Source organism: Myiozetetes cayanensis, unplaced genomic scaffold, assembly GCF_022539395.1.
Source record: "Myiozetetes cayanensis isolate MyiCay16 unplaced genomic scaffold, myiCay2020 scf6-25, whole genome shotgun sequence".
NCBI classification, from domain to species: Eukaryota; Metazoa; Chordata; class Aves; order Passeriformes; family Tyrannidae; genus Myiozetetes; species Myiozetetes cayanensis.
The window spans coordinates 23,226,509-23,247,632 of NW_026087853.1; the positions used below are offsets into that span (position 1 = coordinate 23,226,509).

Here is a 21,124-nt window from a genome sequence, read left to right on the forward strand (position 1 = left end):
GGTCTTTAAGAGCACAACACCACACTTCTCTCACTTTCTGATGTTGTCTTCCGCTTTAGCCATCCCAAAAGTCTTACAGGAGACAAGTCATGAGGAGAAATGCCAGGTATCACCAACGCAAAGAGAGCAGTCTGTGAGCTAGGCTCAGGGGATGACAAGCCAGCAAGCTCGTGGTGTTCCTGGACTCCTACATCAGAGAGCGGAGGCTGTGACAGAGTGGCTCCCCTCCCTGGCTGTCTGCATGCCCTTGAATGCCAGTGAGGTGGGGATGTCACAGCTGTGAGGGGACAACGGGGTGCCTCCAGCATGCTGCCAGCCATGGCTCGCCATGTAGCTAGACGGGGTGGCGCTGTACGTCATGTAAGGTGACACTTGGGCTGGTGTGGCGTAGGGAGGCATGGCTGGTGCCGACACGAAACTGCTGACGGCTGGGAGGCCATTGGGTACCTGAAAGTAGACAGAAGGGAAAAACATTTCTGAGTAAGACGCATCAGATTTGCCCTCAGATGCTGATGGGGCTTTCTACAAAAACTAGGGTGAGTGGGGACACTCAGAGAGTAACCTGTAACCATTCCCTTGAATTTCAGGGGCTCAGTGGCCCCTTCTGCTTATAAGACCAGCTACCACTCTGCAATCAGCACTTCACACTGCTCCCAGTAACCTGTCTCAGACAAAGACCAGTAGCAGATGTTTAAGCAACATACACTGAGAGCAGGGCAGGAACTGTCAAGATCCCTGTACACCTGCCTACCTTTCTGCAAGCTGCTGTTCACAGACGTCTAAAAGTCCATGGCTGTATCTAATCATTATATTTCAGAGCTACTGCTGGAGGGATTTGTGATGAGTTTCTCCCCTCTCTCTCACTAGGCACCTTAATCCACTTGGCAACGAATCCCACGGGTTAGAGTAGGTGGACTGCAATATTTACAGCTTTTCCCAAATTCTGTGCAGGATGTTGGCCACTGTTGCAGGCCCTGTTGGGAAGTGCCGTGGCAGTTTAAGCTGGGTATGCAGTGACCACAGCCATACCATCAGCAGAAGAGACTACCCCATCCCAGTGCCTCATCTATCCTGGAGCCAAAAGAGGGTGGGCTCAGCCCTGAGCTGCCACAGGCAGGTGCAGGCACAGATCCCAAAGCAGCACTCCCTGGAGTGAAGAGGAAAACAACAGCTGGGGGAGGTGGGTACATCTTAAACTCCTGGGTAGCTAGCTGTTTGTTCAGAGCATGAGTCAGAACTATAATAGTAGTATTATTATTGATGATGTCTTAAAAATCTGGTTTGTAGGTACTTGGAATAAAAACTTTCAAATGTTCTTTGCTCATAGCTCCTCCTGGTTTCAATAGGGCTTCTGTGCACAAAACAATTGCAGGGCTGGGTCCTTTCCTGCAAGCTATTTTCCTAGGTCCTTCCTTAGGCTGGGGAGAAGGGTTTCTATTTAAACAGAGAAGGGAGAGTCCTTCAGTCAGCCACAGTAGGATTTCACAATTAATGACGCCTTATTTAACTAAAAAGCGTTTGGTAGTTTATTTCACACCCCATAAATGTTTCTTCATCACAACAGGCACAAACAAAGATCATTTATCTTGCTTAAGTTTCAGTTTGTGTAGTGTTTGTTTTAGGATTTGGGGTGGCATTTTTTCTCAGAAATGTTTCCTGTCTGAATATGAAGGAAGAGGTATTGATTTAGCAAATCCTGTAGCATTTGCCATTTTTAATCACCTGGTACAACTGGACCTAACCTGAAGTTAAGAAATGAAAAAGATCTTTGTGTCTGCTAAAACTTCACATGGTGATAACATTTCACTTGTTCAATTTCTGTCTGGATTGCACCTACCTGAAATTTCCAGTATTTACCTTCATAAAGGGCACTGGCCTGTTTTCAGAGTCATGAGTTTCCTACCAATGTAACTCAATGTAACCAATGAACTTTGCCAGTTCCACTGTCTGGACTATCCTCTCATTGTCACATGGAAAACCAAGCACTAATTCCACTGTACAGCAATCTAAAACAGCAAGAAACAGTGATGGGATCCCAGACACAAGCCTCCAATAGGAATATTAATCAGTACAAAACACACTGCTGCAGCAGCAACGCAATTGTCATTCCAAATCCATAAACACTTTGTTGAAGCTGAACTTGCCATGTTCTTTTGAAAATCTGATTATGTGATCTGACCTTCAACTCCAATTACACATCCCCTACTGTGTCTCAGAATTACACTTTAGCCTCAGCTCTAAATATCAGTGTTTGAAACAATACTAATTAATATAAACCTGAAAATAATTGCATTGTAAATCAGTACAATTCTTGTATCACATGGAAAATTATTTCATTGAATTTACTGAAAAGTAAATTATTTCATTGAATTTACTGTGACCAGCCCCAAAAAGCTGCCAATCTCCAAGCCTCTTCCAATGTGTAAAAATGAAACAAGAATGAGCACATCTCCGGTTTTTCTAACAAGTACCAACAAAAGCTTTGCACAGAAGCAATAGAGCTATTAAAGCCAGTTGTAACACTGGGATATCAAGAGCCACAACCAAACATATTCTGCACAGAGAAGTACAAAAGCCCTGAAGGGGTGGGTACTGGAAGGAGAAAAGACATGAAGCTTCATAGCCATTCAAACAGCACAAACCCCCAGCCTCAGAAACTCAGAAGAGTATTTTTGGACTCTGAGAAACCATACTGTTCCTCAGGCTTTCCCACTGCCAAAGAGCCTGGTATCAAGCAGTGGGCTCAAGGCTGTGCCTGGAAGCCCCATTTTAAGTAGGATTCCTCACTAGGAGTAGTCTTGTCCCACCAACCCTTGGTTGTGCTTTTGAAAGGATTCCTCCTAGGCTGCAAAGGAGGCACATGTACCTCCAGCCTCCTGTGTTGTCACTGCTGCCCTCCACCACAGAAAAGGATGGGAAAAGCCAGAACTCTACTTTGCCACAGAGAGGAGAAAATGTTTCCCATATGTTGTACAGACTACCATGCTGTAGGATGCTCTCCAACCTCTAGGCACACCCTCTTGAAGCTGCTCTTTAGAAAAGGCAAATGCTCTAACATACTATCATCTGAGGAAAAACACAACTGTAAATGCATCCTTCAAATCTGTGCACAATGTTGCATTATGCTACGTAAAAATACCACTTGTTGTAATCACTTTGTCAAGCACCTCTCCCCATCCCACCGCCACAGGCTAAGAGTACACCAGTAGAGAAATGCAAATTTTGGTCCTCAGCAAATCACTTCCTCCTGTGCACAATGCTGTGTCCAGGAAGAAAAAAAAATCTGTGGAGATGATGACTCTGTCTATACATGTAAATAAAACAGACCAGGACAAATTCTTCGGCTCTAAAGCTGAGCAGCACCATGCAACAGCCAGCCCCTCAGCTAACCTCTCTTCTGGTAGAATTGAGGTGACCTTATCCACACAGCCTGTGAGTCAGGGTCCCTGGACTGTTCCCTGACCAGCCCCACAATAGGGCACTGTCTGGCTATGTGCTAGTGGGCACAGGCTAAATCTGTGCCAGGCAATGTGCCCACAAGGCATCTCTTTGCTGGTCCACCAGTGTTGAGCCCCTGTCCCAGCCTCCTGTAGCTCCTACAGACAAGGCTGCCAGGACTTCCTTAGCAATCAGAAATGGATCACTTTTCATGATTTGATGCAAATCTGAGCTCCTGAACAGCTCACAGTAATGCAGAGGTTATTGATAAATATTTTATCAACAGGCATTGTTGATAAATATTTAATCCAATAACACGTGTTGCATGGCCTTATGGCTCAATGTAAATTAAAAGTCTCTGAACTATAATTATTGGAGAAGCCCAATTTTCTTATTGAATTATACTGGAGGTGCTAGTTGGATATTGGTTGATAAAAAATATGGGACTTGACTAAAGATTCATTAGTTTTTGTAAAAGCTTAATTTAAAGCAATACATAACAGACAGAAGAATCCTTTAACACACACGCTCACACACCCCCCCACACACACACTTATTCAAAATACAACTGTGACTACAGTTGGGTTTATAGTATCTATTTAGAATGTGAGAAAGTTACTGAGGGTAGGATGTGGAAGCAGTTTTGTAGGGACCACCAGCTGCAACATGTTAGAGGCCAACAACGCTGGAAAGCTGTTGTCGCTGCCTCACTGAATTGATGAATCATCCTTATTTTGTTCCACTGCTACAAAGCTTTACCACTCAAACCCATGATTCTGTGGATGCCAGTAGGTGCTGTCAGCCAAGCAGGCGTCACTGGGATGGGTAGGAACTGACCCAGCACAGAGCGTGGTTCTGCTTCAGGGGAGGTTTGGGCCATACCCACAAAGTAGTCAAAGGACTCCTCTGACCCAAATTAAAAGATGAGGGGATAGAGAAAACCTCCTCTTATGTGATTTAAAACTATGCTACTCAAAAAGAGAGAAACCAAAAAAAAAACAACCCTCTGATTTTCATCCCTTTCATCTGTGAAGAATGCAAGGGGTTTTAGTTCTTAACAGCTATAGATACAAAGTGTAAGTTATCGGAAAGGTTGAATCTGGTCTGTCAATCTGGCACTTTTCACAAACACGATATTCACTTAAAATAAATGGAGGGGATTAAGTTCCATGAACCTGTATATACTGGATGAATAATTCATCCTGCATTATTTCAATCAGAGGAAATAAACATCAAAATCTAAACATTCATAATTAGGAGTGTAAGAACCCCATGGTATTTATGGATTTTTAAAACCCTTAGAACTTGTTTTAAGAGGTTCTTGAACCTGGCTTTTAAGTTTTATAAATATTTTTTTTCTTAATTTAAACCTTCGCTTTTCAGGGGAAATCTAATTTTTAAAGCAAACAAACAAACATGTAGCTCTAACTGAACAAGAACTTCTACCATGCAAGAGATAAGGGTTCCTGTCTGAAAGTGCTTACTCTGGGGTTTCCACAAAGATCAGAGAGAAACATTTGTTCTGAATTGCTGCTTCTGTCAATGTTTTGAGGCAACTGATGGAATAAAAATATCCAAATTTTAGGGCTGTGTTCAAAACCTAGAACACATGACCTCCCACTGATTCACAACTTCAGTTAAGAGTTCTCTCAAAGACACCAGTAAAACACCAGTGGTTGGGTCAGGATCACGATTTGGGTCTGGTGCCTTTCTGAAGAGTTGCTGCTGATACATGCCAGTGACAGTGAAAGGCATATGCAGGCCAGAAATCAAAGCCATGATGCTCATAACGCCTCGCTTTAGGTCACATAAAATGATGCTGCTGAAACAAGCATACTGCACATATTTTCATCAGTTAAGGAGTTGGCTCAGTAGCTTTAATGGATGAAATCTTTAGTTTTAGTCAGTTTAGATACAATACTAACTAGAGACAAGTTTTTGTTGTCATTGTTTTCAGTCTGTTTGGGATTTGTAACACAGAGGGAGTGGGTGGATGAAAAACAAGTCTTGAACCAAGCTCGTGTGAGAATGTCTTTGGAACAAATGATTTCCATTAGCTGTTTGGACTCCTAAAAGTCAAACAATTCCAACACAAAGTAACCACCACACACACCTTGATTTCTATTATGAAGATTATGCTTATATGTACAGCTTCAGTGTCCTTTCTCCTGCATGGTAAGGAGAGACAGGGTACAAGCTTTCTGGACAAACTTCCCAATGAATCCACATGAGACAAACTACTTTGGTTTTTTCTGCTTTTTTCTGCCTTTTTCTGCCTTCACAGAGGAACCACAGAAACACAAAAGCTAGATTCCACTTCCTGTCATCACAGTATAAATTCAAATTCTATATTGTAATGAATTAATATTATTTTTGTTTGTTTCATCCCCTTCATTACTTTTCCTTCTCTGACTTTTGCTTCCTAGATATGTGTTCTCTCAGTATCAAAATTAGACCATCTACCATGTTCCCTTCTCAAATCGCTTCTAAATGTTTCAGAAAATGATGCAGAGTTGCAGCATTCAACATCACAGACTTGTATTTAGGTTAGCTGTCATTAATAGCATTAATGTAAATAGTCTCATTTCAGGGGTTCACAAATACAAATGACAGCAGATTTGATGCCATGAGTGAATGTCATCTCATGGCACTTTTATATGAGTGTCCAAAAGAATGTAAATGCTTCTTCTTATTTTAAAGTTATTATTAACAATTATTTCAATTACTTGTCCATTGTAATATAATTGTTACAATATTTTATGAAATAGATTATTTATTGCATAGACCAGGAGTGCATGCTTGGTAGTAGTCTAAATAACTAAAAAAAAAAAAAAATAAATAAAAAGGTGTTTTTGTAGAAACAGTATAGGCTTCAAAGCTTGATTTACCTCATTCACCAGCCTCTAGTGAGCCTGGACACTGACTCAGCCCAAAGTCCCCTGCTGCAGTCAGCAGAAGTTCAGTCTGTGTCATGGCTTAGGAAACACACCTCTAGTGAATAAGGTTGCTCTTTTGTATGTATTTCTCAATTCTAACACTGACTTGGATGGAATGAATCCTTCCTGTCCTTGGATCAGCAAGCTCAGCATATTGCCTTGATCCTCCAGCACAGAGTTTTTCCCTGAGACCAAGTGAAACAAACCTGCAGATGTACCACAGGTGCCTTACTGGGAGCAGCAGCTCCCCAGCAAAGGAGAATGCTGGCAGTAGCTTCCTCTTCAGGCATGCTACCTCAGCTCCACAGAAAGACAGACGCCCTCTCACTGCTGCTTTTTCAAAATGAAAACCTTAAAACAATTTCTGCAAATGATAAATCTTTTCTGAATGTCCTGAAAATACAAAGTAGCTACCACAGAAGTAATTTTTCCCACAGCAACAGAGAAGTATAGCAGGGAATAGAGTTCAATACCTAGTCCTTCTATCAAAAGAGCAAATTACTATTAAAACCCACAGGATATCTTATGTTCATAACATGTTCATCCTATGTTTTTAGTGACATGCACATAACCAGTCAAAAAGGTTATGGCAACAAGACTAGGAGCAATCAAACACAAACTGCAGACATCAAGGCAGCAAACGTGCAAAATTTCCCTTTTTAATTGGAGGTTAAGTATGATTTATAAATCAAACCAATATATGGGATCCCAAAGGATCCCATAAACAAATTTTCCAAGTGAAACAGCAGCAGCAGGCCTGTAATGGAAGTGCCATTTAGGAAAATGGCATTACCAGACAATCCAAGAAATACCCCTCTGCTTTTTTAAAGGTTTTTAAATTAATAGCGCGGCGTCGCCATTATTATATTATTAAATTAATAACCTTTAATAATATTCTTGTAGAAATTGTAGTAAACTAAAATAGAGCTAAATTCTGAAGCTGCAGTTCAGTGCTACAGCATCAATGAGAAAAATTACATTATTCTACAAACACTTGTTCAGCCCAGTATTCCACTAAAATTAATGTGCCTACACAGGTAAGTCAGAGTTACTTAAACAAAGAGGATTACAAAAGTGAGCACTGAGTAAATTTCCCCAGCTTATGATAATACTTTTTATTAAAATGTTTTTAAGAATGTGATAAAATTGCTTGGTTATATGTGAATAACCCAGTCAGAGTTTACCCTGCATATCAAGGTTTGGTTTTTATAGTGCTGGAAAAGTTTCTTGCAAAAATACTTTTGTCTTAGACTATACACCCATATTTTTAGGTGAACAAACTTATTTTATTGAATATATTCCTCCTTGATTTTCTAGTAATTTCACTGCAAGCAGCAGAAAATAAAACAGACTCTTAAAAATCACAACATTGCCATTAAATAATTTTGACAGCCAAAAAATTTTCAACAGAAGGCGTAACGTTTTGTAGGTAGGATATTATTTAGAAACATATGCCATTATTTTCAAGAATGAACAGTGATAATACATCAGAATTGAGAAGCTTTTAAAATAACACATGGGCAAGGGTTTTGGAGTCGGTCTATTGCTCAGCTGAGCTGCATTGATTTCCAGAACACTAAGCTTTGAAAAATGGAGAGAGATCTTTCAAGAATGCATAATTACAGTATTTCTCTTTCACTGTAAGTTGTGGGAAGCAGTGCTGGTATTCTAGCTGAAGTCACAATTAAAATAGAGTTATTTGCATGCCCAAGTGCTCCAAGATTCCAAAGATTATTAGCTACCCAATCTTATACAGTCTCTCTTAAAAAGACTCCATTTTCTTTACAGCTATTTTTCCTGTTATTAAATTCAATATATAACAATGTTGTATATAACTGCATAAGAAAATCATACTACTTCCTTCTAAAATAAAGTTCATTCATTTAATAACGAGCAGATCCCATTCCCCATATTTAATGTGCTTTTTTATTAATTTAAAGTTGTTTCCTTTACTTATAGGCATCCCCAGCTGCACTGAATAACAGAGAAATCAGATAATATCAATTGAGTGTTTTAACTGTAGTTGGGACATGCATCAAGATCACTCTTAATTATATTTTCTTATCAAGTTTTTAATCTCAGCCTCTTCAGGGAAATAAAATCCCAGGTTTGGAAATAGTAATGGTAACTTGAATTTATACACCGTCACGAATCCTTTCCTAAAGGAGCCAGGGGCATTTTATGCCTTCTCCAAAACAAACTACAGCAGAAAAAAAAAAAAGAAAAAGAAACAAAAAAACCCGAAACCAATCAAAAAAAAAAAGAGGCACAAACAAACAAAACCCCAAAGAACCCCCACTCCTCCTCTGAGAAATCTACTACAAAAAAACAACAGAGAAAAAGAGAGGTAGGAGAAAAAGGCATGGATACAAGGCAGACAGAGATTGTTGTAAAATCTAAATCCATTCCGAGGGAAAAGAGATGAACAAGGGTTTCCAATCCTTTTTCAGGAGTGGGATGGGTTTAGACAGCTTTCACAGTGAAGCAAGATCTACCGCATACAGTACACAAAGCACACACTAATATGTCCATCTAAAATGTCTCCAAATGTAGATTATTGTGCCAAGTCTTTACATGCACTGAATGGTTGCTTTCCTTTCATAATCCAGATTAAGAAGGATGATATCAATGGAAGTCAGTGCCTTTCCAGTGAAGTTGCTGGATCTTGGGGTTTGTTCTGTTTAACAAACCTCCCAGCCAGACTATCTCAAAGTGGAGTGAAAACAGATTCTGGTTGCTGTGAGCACAAAGCTTGATTCTGATGACAAAGATACAACTTAAGTCTCCTTTATACATATATACTGTTCTTACAAGGACAATAGGAAAGCACACCAAAAAAATCATGTCATATAAGTAAACTCCTTTGAGTGGAAATTAACAACAGATCCCACAGTTCTAGAAGAGATTCGCACAATAATTCCCCTTGGTATTTTGGCCAAATCTGGAGTTGAGCGAGGCACACATGGACATTGAACAATACACTGGAATACATTGAAATACACTGGAAGGAATAAACATTTGTTCTTTCTACTCCATTTGTTAACACTATAATGTATTATTGAAAGGTTCTATGAAAAATGCCTTCTTAATATTATATATTTAACAATGTAATTTCAATATGGCATTGTTTCGATGAAATCGAGGTTGGAAGAGGAAACTTACAGACACTTCAAAGGGGTCCTTGATGGCTAGAAGCTAGACAAATATGGGGTCAACCTAACAAAGTCCCCACTTTGCCCTCTTCAGGGACAGCCGAAACATAGCAGTCTCCTATGTCTAACAAATCTCTGATACTGCAGAAGCAGTTATTGGGAAGCTCGTAAACTAAGGAGGGTGAAATCACAGTCCATTGATTATTGAATGCCTATGGTCATTATGAGTACATATGTAGGCAATTCCTAAAAGCTGAACAATTGCCAAAACAGACAAATTCAAATGCACCGTACAGTCTTTATATACTTGCCAATATACTGCAAGAACCAGAAGACTGAACAGATAAAGATCTAATCCCCCTGCTCCAGGCACTCTGCTACATGGCTGTGATAGGTATTTGCCATCACTCTCGCTTTACAGACCCTGCTCCTGTTTGCTGTGGCAGAGCTCCTGCCTGGTTGGTTCCCTTTGAGCAGAGGGTGCTCAGAGTGCAGTTTGAGTGTCATTGTACCATTCACTCACCTCTCTGACTTTCTTTATTAGTTTCATCCAGGTGGAGTGCCCTGAAGCCATGTGGGTTGGTGGGCAGGGCACTGTGTTTTGGCCGTGGAAGCAGGTGGCCAGTAAGAGGCAGGTCTCACAAATGGGGTTCGAATGGGGTGCCATCCAGATCACCTGGGAAGGAATCGGGTGCATGTAGTGGGATCAGCTCATCCCCCTCACCCACAACATGCAATGACATGGATGCCTAGACCTTGAGCAAGCCACCTTAGTGACAATATTTTAATAACAGGCCTGGTCTAGAGATCCTAGTGAGAGTGACACAGAACCAGTCTCCAAGCCAAGGTCTGAACCCCTGCACCAGACTCTGCTAACAATGCTGCTAGCTACCACGGCAAGAAAGCAAATAAGCACCTGTCCTTAACAGCTTCACCTCCCACCTAGGTGTGACTGAGGAGCAGTAGGTCCAGACTTCTATCATGGATAGATTTTGAACAGACTCATAGCAGGAATCCAACTGCCTGGATCCTGAGTTAGAATATAGGACGCCAAATAAGTAATCTGTTAATTTATATTTTCAATAAATAACCTGTGTAGGAGGATCATGTAATTGGCCATGACATTTAAGGTTACATTTTCATCTTATTCACAAAGAATTTACCATATGTTGTGAGTGCTAAGCACTGCAGATACAATTACAGACGTGTGGCCACCAAATACACAATTCATTGTTCATCTAGAAATGAACAAAATCAGGAACTAAACATCTACATTGCCTACATTTTCTGTGCAAATAATTGTCCAGAATTGCACTTATAATTATATGCAACCACTTGCCCTAGAATGGAGCCTTCCCTTCATGTGCTTACAGCATGTGGAGCTCATGACCCCCAGTCAGAACACAACCAAAGGGCAGGGAGCGATATCCCAGCAAAGCTGAAAAGTCAAGCCCCTAACAGCTGATGAAGTTCAGTTGAGACAGACATGAGGCAGTTGCTGCTTAAGGTTTTGCCCAGTATATCAGAGGAAGACTTCACTCAAACTAGTTTTCACAAGCCATTCTGAATTAGGAGGATTGCTTTCTGTAGCTCCAGTAAGTTTGGGGTTAGGCCTATGAACAACGTACCATCTCCAGGAATGAGCTTGCAATAAGCACTTGCTCTTAGACCCCCCCAGTTACAAGCTTTTTCCCACTAATGAGTATCAGCTCCCTTTGCAATGTGCACATCTGCTTCCCACAATGCACACAGAAAGTAATTCTGAAAAAGAAATTATTTCCAAGCTATTTGCCTCTCAGCAAGTCATACAGACATATGTCAGACCTTCTGCATTTTCATACATGTGTAAATTCAGACCACAGTTTTTTCTGTTTGCACACCCATGATGTTAGTCCAGCAAGTCACAAATATCAGATGTCTGAAAACTGCATTTTAAATATGAGATGTTTATCAAGTGTTTTCATTTCAAATGCAGGGTACAAATGGGTTTGTGTTGCAGTCATTTCAGCTAGTTTTTTCTTAATGCAGCTGACAGTACAAGCTGTGTAATGCAAAAAATACTCAGAATATTCACCCATCGTATCAATAGTGTAGAAGCCGCTCAACGCCATGCTGAATGTGCCTCTCTCTATAAATACTGCAATATAACTGAGCTCCGTATGAAATGTGTATGACACAAAACTGCCAAGCTCTAAGAAAAATCTAGTTTCTTTTCCAGTTTCTCTGATTAACAGTCACCCTGTTTGCAAAGTCGTATGACAAATTTGTGACTATGATGTACCAGGAAAATTATGCAATTGCTTACATATAAATGACAACTTAGCACATCAGGTAACTAAAACTGAATAGAAAGTTGACAAGACACCTCTGTGTCTTGGGGAATTTCCTGGAGAATCTTTTGTACAGAATCATAGTCTGCTTTTAACTCCCGAAACCCAAATACTGAACAACATCGCAAACAAAAGCCCTGGAGACACCAGAAAATTCATAATACTTAAAGTGAAAAATATTCTACATCCAGAAGTTGAGTTACATGTTAAACTAATGTGACTGCATATTGCTGAGGCAAAACTGTGAAGTCTTCCTGCATTTTTTTGTGGGTGCATTCCCACTGATCTGTGGGGCAAGGACTGAAATGCAGCCATAGGAACCCTTGGAGAGGTCAGTCTTGGCTGCTGCTTGACAAGTCTGGGAGGTCAATAAGACTTTTACATAAAAAAATCTTACAGAATCCCATGTCATAAAACAAATGTATATCATTTGAAAGAAGGGATAAAATAAATATTTTTTTTTTTAAGCACAGAAGATCTTGTTCTTTGGTCCCAATTTTTCTAGTCTTTCTCATGCAGCTTGACTTTTCAGAGGATTTCTTGATAAGCAAAATATTATCTTCCATGACTAAGGCTAGGGAACAAGCCTTTCACTCACCTAGTAGTTACGGAGCTATTTGCAAACTATGGACAGGTGAACTTGGAATGTTGCTGATGTTTAAATATGTAGATGATATTTGCTGGAAACAGCACAATTAGCTATCACTCACACAACATCCATTGTTAATGTACTTCAGAGCACATTCCATCTGCTCCTGTTGTGAAATTGGAAAGCCTAAGATAAACATGCACACTTGATTCCCTGCTGCTCTACCATTGCAGGCACCTCTGATTTTGGTAATACAGACACAAAACTGGAATATTATAGAACATTCACTTCTCTTCTCTTGGGGAAATTTGATATCTACCTCCTGAAGATCCAGCTTTTGTAATGAGCTCTGCCCAAAGTAGATGAAGAAAACAGCATTTACGCTGAAGTACACAGACAGAACCTATTTCACCACGGTTCTTCTGGCATATAAATTATGACTAAGGCTTCCCCATTTTTGTACAACTGTTCCAGTTACCCCTTTGCTAGGTTCACGCAACTGAACCAGTGTTCTCTCCTGTCCACAGCTAATTTATTTACACCCAAAGCAGTACACATTGCAGGAGACCATGTAGAGATCCAAGGACATCAGAGTCTTTACTGTCACAGTCACTGCAGACTCACTGCACTTCAGCTGATGGACAGCTAGTAAGTCAGTGCTATGTGCAGCAAGAATTTGATTCATAAATTTCACTTTGCATTGGCTGGAACAAATATTTTGGAAAAAAAGAGTGTGGCAAAAATGCAAAAAAGTCACATTATCCCCTCCTTTTTTGAATTTTTTTTTTTCTGGGTATATTCTAAATTAGTAAGCTAGTGAATTTGTGACAGACAAAGCAATTAATGCACATTTGAATGAATTCTCTGGAAAGCAGGTCTGAATACTACATGAATAGACTGGTCTATACATTAGAACTTTCCAAAGCCAAATTATGTTTACACATATTATTTCAAGGAAGGAGCTGGGGAGAATCTCCTCTATGTTTTCTTTTTGTGAGCAGGGTTCTGAATATGGCTTGGCTGCCCTTTTAAACTCTCTGGACAATGTATTTTGATAAATGAATTCCATTTTATTAATAAAAATTTGCTCCATTTTTAAATAGCAAGTATGTTTAAATTACATTTATCAGATGATCTTTCAGATTGAACAAAACATTAAGACTGGTATTGACAATAGAACACTGATATATTATGAAGATTAAATTGTATATATTGAAAGATTAAAAACAAAGAAAATAAAAAGAAAAGATAAAAAATAGTTTCCAACACCAGCATTGAAAATAACCCGATTTACATAACATTGTTCCTCTACACATCTGTTGAGGTAAATGACATCCAACAGAGGCAATGGTTTAGAGCCTATGAGCAAGATCCTGTGAATATTTCAGCAGGATGGTGTGCAGAAGGCCCAGACAATGAAGTCTCAGTACAGCCGTTCTTACAGAATAGTGACAAGTTATTTCCATTATTTTTAGTAAGACTGCTAACACTTGTTTTCATCTTTAAAGAAAATTGTACAACGAGGAGTATTCACTCTAACTCTAATCCTATCTTTAACCATACAGTCACCACTATACTACAGTGTGCATTATTTGTGATATGATATGAAATTAACAGAATATAATGGGATAATAGAAAAATGTAATACAAAACAAAAAGGATAGCATTAAGGGTGGTGTATTGTTTATGTGTCATAAAATGGCTGTTCACTTTTGGGGTCTATAATATTTCTCACTCTGCCTAATTCACTTCTTTGCAAGCGTTCCCACAGTTTGCGATCCGCATCTTGAATGTGAAAGAGTATGATTCAGCTACTCTCAGCACCAAACACGAGCTACAAAAGTCTCCTTGACATGGAATCTAAAACCAGACACAGAACTCGGAAAATATGTCCAAAACCTCCATCTTTGAATGGCTAAGCAGGAATCGTGGTTTTTCCTTAACTTGGTTATAAGTGCAACAACTGAGTGGCTGGGAAGTCAATGTGTCTAAAAGACCTCTGATACGTTTTGAAATGTTTTCATCACACAGAAGTAACGTTTTCAAAACCTGTGCTTTCCCAACGAGTAACAGTTGAGTCTTTTATAGCTCTTCTCCTGGCGTGGGATTTGATTAGCAAGTACAAAGATTTAGACAGATTTATTAAGTAACAGTTATATTGTGTTGTAATTAAAACGTAGGAAATTCACCATCTACTTAAGCGTTTAAAAATGCTTAATGTAGGAAGCAATTACACCTCATTTTCAAATTATTCCCCTGCCTACAGAGCAAGCTGAGGACAGAGCAAAACGCGGCTTTAAGGGTGGCGGCGACTGCGGGACGTGCCCGCTGTCCCGGCCGAGGCGGGGGCACAGCCCCGGCAGGCGGCGCGGGGGTCGGTGGCGGCGATTCTCCAGCGCCTGCTGTGCGAGGGCAGCTCGGGGCGGCCGGGACGCGAGAGCTGCCATCCCCTCCAGCCCTCCGCCCGCCAGCAGCCTCTGGCCGGGAGAAAGGCGGGCTGGGTGATGCCGGGCGCCGCGGCCGCCGGGCCGAGGGAGGGAGCGGAAAGAGGAGCGGAGGAGAGAGCTAGGCTCTTTCCCGACGTCGCATGTCTTTGCAAACCAAAACCGAGGGAAGTCCGGCACCGGCTCCAAACCGAGGGCGGCAGCTCGAGGCCGAACTCAAGGGACCTGTGCATCACCGCCCGCCCCTCCCTCTCTCTTTACCTGGCTGTACTTGGCCTCCTGCTCAAGGGAGCTCTTCTCCAACCCGTTCGCGGAGTGCTGGGCCGGCGGGTGGAAGCTGTTTCGACCCAGGCTGCTCCACTCCTCCACTTTGGGGCTGGGGTAAGGCGAGGTGTCGCTCACCGCTGGAAAACAAGGAAGGGGAAGAGGGAGTTAGATGTGGAGGCCGGTGTGGGGAGATGGAGACGGCTTTGCCTCGGGATGGAGACGGCTTTGCCTCGGGATGGAGACGGCTCCCTCTCCCCATGGGACGCAGTCCGTGGGGCACAGCTAATGAAAAGCCGGTCCCTTGCCCGCCCCACCTCGCAGAGTCTCCTGGGAGCCTCTAGAGAGGGTGATCCGTGGACAGAAAGGAGTCGAGTCCCTCTGTGGCAGCGATCACCAGCCGAGCCCAGAGCCGGCTGGGTCCCTCGTTCCCGCGTTCCCTTACAGACGGGATAGAGTGCCGCCAGGCACTTGTCCCTCGGGATCTCCTAAGAAGGATTTACGGCAATCGCCTCGTGGGTATTTGTATGTGAGTCAGAGGACAAACGATACTCCTGTTAGAAAAAGTCCTGAAACGGGTGCAGATGAACTGGTCTCAAAACAAATTTGGGGGGGAAGGCTGGTGGGAAGCAACACAACCAAGAAAAGAAAACACAAAATTAAATAGATAAAATTAATATTTTTTAAAAAATAAAAAGGAAAATTAAGGGAGGAAGATAAGAAAGAAGGGAAGAAAAGAGATAACAGTCCTATTCTTCACACGCGCATTAGCCGTGGTAATGGAATACCGGGATGCTTTGCAGGCAAACAAATACCCCGAGCCCCACCGTAAAGCCTGGTCCGGGAGTGGGGGAGGGGGAAGCCCTCCCCCGAGTCCCGCTCTCGGCCGCATTGGAGCCGCCGTGGGAGGGGGTTTCCCGCGACACCACCTCTCTCGGCCCCTCGCCGGGCTGAGGAAAGGCACAAATCTGAAGTTGTCTTAAGAAATTGAGCTCTCTCAGTGAGCACCCTTTTCTGCTGATCTCACACTTTCCCATGAATAGGGGCTTCCTTTCCGTGTCAGCAAGGTCAGTTTATCCTATAAATCAAGGGCGAACAGCCCCCATCTGCGGCACTGGCCATTCCGCAGTCCCGGCTCTCTGACGGGAAGGGGAGGGGGGAGATTTCACACTGCAGAAAGATATGTGCCGCTGAGAGGGCCGAAGGAGACGGGGCAGATATCGAGGCACCCGGCAGCAAAGTCAGAAGCCTGCTTACCAATGTGGTGTTAATAAAATAGGAACTAACTTTATTAAAAAAAAAAAAAAAAAAAAAAAAAAAACCCTCAATTTCTCATGTGAGAGAAGAATGAGAACATTCTTTTTAATGTTCGTTGCCAACACTACCTCTTCCCAGCACAGAGCAGGGATTTCCAGGCATGTATTTGTTGAAGTTAATTCAGAAACAAGCACATTTTTTGTGCCAGTGTGGTCTGAGGATAAAGTTTATACTGTGAAGGGCAAAGAAGGACAAAACTTATATTTTTTTGTATGCATGAATATAAATAAAACATACTTATGTGTGTGTATTGCTTGAAAAGATACCACCTTTCTGAAGAAATAAAAAGAAAATTATTCTGCAATGCCTAAAGGATCGTTTTGCATTTGAAATGTTCCTGGAACAGTACTGTTGCTGTTAAAAACGCAGTAAAAACAGAAATCACAGCCCCCAGTCCTACCCCTCCACTAACTGTGAGAGAAGAGTGGGACACAGAGATGGCTTTAGGTGAAGGTTATTTTGAACTGTTGTTTTAACCACTTTCACTGTTAGTTCACCGGCAGAGACCGAAATGGAAAAAACTTCCCTTTCTTTGCAGCAAAGCATAGCGAGCGGCCGGGAGACGCGACGCAGTTTCCAGGCAAAGGAACAGAAAGAAGATGGAAGGGGTAAAAGAGACAAATCTTGGGGCTTTGGTTTTCCTGGACCACCGCTTCGGAGGAAAATACAACATAGAATGAAAGCAATTAGGTGACATTTGAACTTCCTGCCGGAGCAAATTTGGCCTGATTGCGAAAACTACAGAAGACGGACTTCTCGGTAACGCCACGGCGGCGCCCGTGACCGGAGGGCGGCAGCGAGCCTCGGGACCGGACCGAGTGAGCCCTGGTGCCGCCGCACCCCGGGCTGTTCTCTCTGGCCAGGGTCGCCACTTCTCGGGTCAGAGCGGCGGCGGTGACGGTTGCTGGTCCGCCTGCAGTCCATCCCAGGACCTCTGGTCTGCCTACGTTCTGAGACACATTCTAGAGTAAGCTCAGTGCGCGGCCCGTGCTGGGGAAAACGCCAGAGGTTTCCCGAATCAAACCACTATAAGCACCTCCCGACTCTCGCAGAGGAAGGAGCCCAGGAGCAGGGGACCGAAACGCTTCGGCCCTATCTGGCTGTCCCTGTGGCCCCAGGTCTCCCCCCGCCCCGCATCACCACCTCCTCACCTTGGTCTGTGATGGACCGGATCCCCAGGATGTCCGTCACCGAGTGAGAGGACGGCCACGTCCTGGGCATGGCCATGGTGCTGGGGATCGCCGGAACCCCGGGAGGGGTGGGCACCTTGGCTCCTGCAGCAGCGATGGGGCTGGGATAGGGATATATGTGATTGTAGGGCAGAGCAGGCTGTGGGGGCGGCTGGTGCTGCTTGTAGGACTCGTAGTGACTCTGCTGAGACAGGTTCCCGATTTTGTTCCGGAGGATGCGGCTGATGGAGCTGACCGATGGCACGTTGTACTTGTCACAAACGCCATCGGCCAGCAGGCGATCCCGGATCTCCCAGGCGAAGATGCCCGGATCCCTTTGTTTGTAGGTCCGGATGTGTTTTACCACCGTGGGAGTGGTGACCCGAGGCTTGCTGCCTCCGATAGCCCCCGGTAGGATGGAGCCGGTCTCGTTGTAGCGAGCCAGGATTTTGCTGACACAGCCGTGGGAAACGCGGAGCTGCCGGCTAATGTCGCATGGCCTGATACCCAATTGCGCCAGTTCCACAATCCGCAACCTGATGGCATTGGGTAGGGGTCTCCCGTTGACAAACACCCCTCCGAGCTGATTCACTTCCCCGAAGGCAGGTTCTGCAAGCAAATGCACAAACACAGCTGTCGGACATGGCGAATGGCTCAGAAGGGGGCGTCTGAGCCGTTCCTCATCACAGACAGATGTCACAGGCAGGGACCCCCCGGTCACTCCATGCACGCTTCTTTATAACAGTGAGATGCCCCCGAAATTGAAGAGGGGCAGAAGGAAATGGATGCAAGGGGACGGGGGTGGGGAGTGAGGAAAAAAATTAAAGAAGGAAAGAAAGAAAATCCATGGCAGCAAATTACGAAGCTCTCCGGACCGTGTATCATCAGGAATATTTAAAAAAAAAAAAGCGCACATTCCAGAGATGAAAAACGAGATCGCCCCAACAGACAAGTCAGTTTTATTACCAAAAGAAAAAGGAATTCGAAGAAAACAAAAAGAAAAGAAAAATATTTTCGAAGACGTGGGGGAGGGGGAAGGAAGGAAAAGTAGTTGAGGACATTCTTTTACATGTTGGGAGAGACGAGGGCAGAGCGGTGCTTGTGAATCGTGACTAACTTTTTTAAGACCGTTCCTGGTGCTGTTAGCGCTTCTCGCTTAACAGCACGATTACATCGGGCTGTAAAACAAACGTGCTAAAATGTTAACTACTACGATCGGTGTCAGGAATAATATACAACGTGTCACGGGCTCCAGCCATCCGCTCGGCTCCTATCCTGCCTCACACTCGCCTAATAACACTAATAACAAACCAAGTAGTCATTAGCGCTCTCTCTCCCCTGCCCCTGACCCTCAACGTGCTCTTACAACTTGTAGGAACACGAGCAAAGTCAATAAGGGAGCCGCGGCGGCGGCAGATGACGATGCATGGGTGCTCCCCCTCTCTTGACAGCACTTGAACCCTCCTGCGGCTCCCGGCCACTTACCCATTCCTCTGAGCGGGGCACCTCGAGGGCGGCCCTAAATCCCAACGGATCCCTATGCCCGGGCACCGGCTCGCAGTCTCCTGCGCTCCCGGTTGCACTGGCCTCGAGCCTCGCTGTTCTTGACCGAGAAGAAAGCAGGGACGTGAAGGTGTAGGGAAGAATGGCTACAAGGAAATCTACATCCCGACGAGAGAGCCTTGACTTCTGCATTTCAACCTCAGGGCAGCGTGGGCAGGACCGGGCTGGGCCGGGCCCGTGGCCCACCGCCCCCTCCGAGCCCGCCCCCGGGGGCGGCCCCACCGCTCAACCGCCCTTCCAATGGCCAGGGGAGATGACGGACAGCGCCGCGGTGGCGGCTCTTCCGCTCCCGCGCAGGGCGTTCGGCAGCTGGGCCCGCCGCGCCGGGACGGCGGTTCCGCACCTGCGGCGGTGAGTTGCGCGGAAGTCCCGCCGGCGTCGGGCAGTGCTGATGGGGGCTGGCGCTGGGGCAGGGCACTACTCGGCCAGCGGGGACCGGGGGAGCTGGCAGGCAGCTCCGCGGGGCTGGGGCACGGTCGGCGAGCAGCGCAGCGCCGGGTAGCCGTCGGACCGCTGCGCCGCTCCTCTGGCCCTTCTCCCGGAGTAAGCGGCTGGAGAGGGGGCTTCGTGGCCAACAGAGAGATTCCCCCTTTCCCCGGATGAAGCAGAGCGATGTCTACACACGTGCAGTTTCCCCACCGTTGAGTTTGCGGACGCGGGAGAGTTCTTTCTCGTTTATGGTAGCCTCGTTATAATAAAGCACCTTTTCGCTAACGAATGTTTCATGGGCGGTGTACGAGAAGGCTGTGAGGGATGAGAATTGAGTCATTTTTGGTGGAAACCACAAACCTGTCGGCAGACGAATTATGTTTTATTTTTCCCTGGAGAGGAGATGGGACGGGTCTTGTAATGCCGGATACCAGGATGCTGGTGCTCCCCAGCCACTGCAGACCGACACGGGAATACTGGTGCTCCCGGCCCAATGTAAACCGGCCCCGGTTTTATTTTCATCCTCACAGTAAATATTGCACCGTGCTTAACCATAAAATGTCAACGCCTCGCAGCTGATTGCGACTTTATCAAAGGGACTGATACGTATTAGCAATTAAAAGAAAAACAGACAAAGATGGCAGGAAATAAAGAATATATGGGTCACGGCGTGCATGTGGAAGAAGTGTTTGCTTTGGCATTAGGTGAACGGATCGCGATCCCAGCTTGTGTGTGTACCTCTTACATACGCTCCATTTACATTATGTTGCACAAAGAGATCTTGGGCTTCCCAACTCCAGCTAAGAATTTGTCCGGTCTTCCTGTATTTTTTTTCCTGAGATTCGTTTTTGGGGTTTGTTTTGGGTTTTTTTTTGTTTGGTTTGTTGGTTGTTTTTTTGGGTTTTGTTTGTTTGTTTGTTTGTTTTCAGGGTTTGTGGTTGTTGGGGTTTTTTTTTTTTTTTTAGTAGAGTCTCAAAGTACTGGCTCTCTAAATTAAATAAAAATTGAAAAGAAATGAAGTGGTGATGGGAAACATCAGCAAGTAAACCACCAAATTTATGTCGCTGGTGTGCATAGACGTTGTATCAATATTTTAATAAAAATGTTGTAAGATATTTTTATGAAAAGAACTGCGCTTGATTTCAGAGCCTCCACATATTGCAATGATATATCGCATTCATAACTACGAACAAATAGAATGTTGCAGGAGATTTCCCAGAATTTGATGGCATGTTGCAGACGTTTTATGGTGAAAAGAAGACAGTCATGGTTCTTTTGCGGGTATCTCTTAGTTTGATCGGAATATCGTCGGATACTTCTGTTTTCTCCACGCGGATTTAAAAACAAAGCAAAACAAAAATCTGCACAACAACAGCAACTTTTCTGTTATAGTTTTGTATTTACTTCAGAAACGTGAGTTGCCCGTTCAGAGTATCTCACCAGTGAATTGTAGTGCTTTCTCAATCTAGATAAAATTACTTCTGATAAAAAAG

General features: G+C 43.8%; 1 protein-coding gene across 1 annotated transcript; it reads right to left on the reverse strand.

The window, feature by feature from the left end:
- Positions 1–192: 192 nt before the first annotated feature.
- Positions 193–18,898, reverse strand: PAX9 (paired box 9). The gene is made up of 5 exons (XM_050335659.1): positions 18,853–18,898; positions 17,622–18,248; positions 15,151–15,293; positions 10,050–10,202; positions 193–447 (listed from the first exon to the last, which is right to left on the reverse strand). The coding sequence occupies exons 1-5, from the start codon at positions 18,896–18,898 to the stop codon at positions 193–195; spliced, it is 1,224 nt and encodes a 407-aa protein (XP_050191616.1).
- Positions 18,899–21,124: the final 2,226 nt, after the last annotated feature.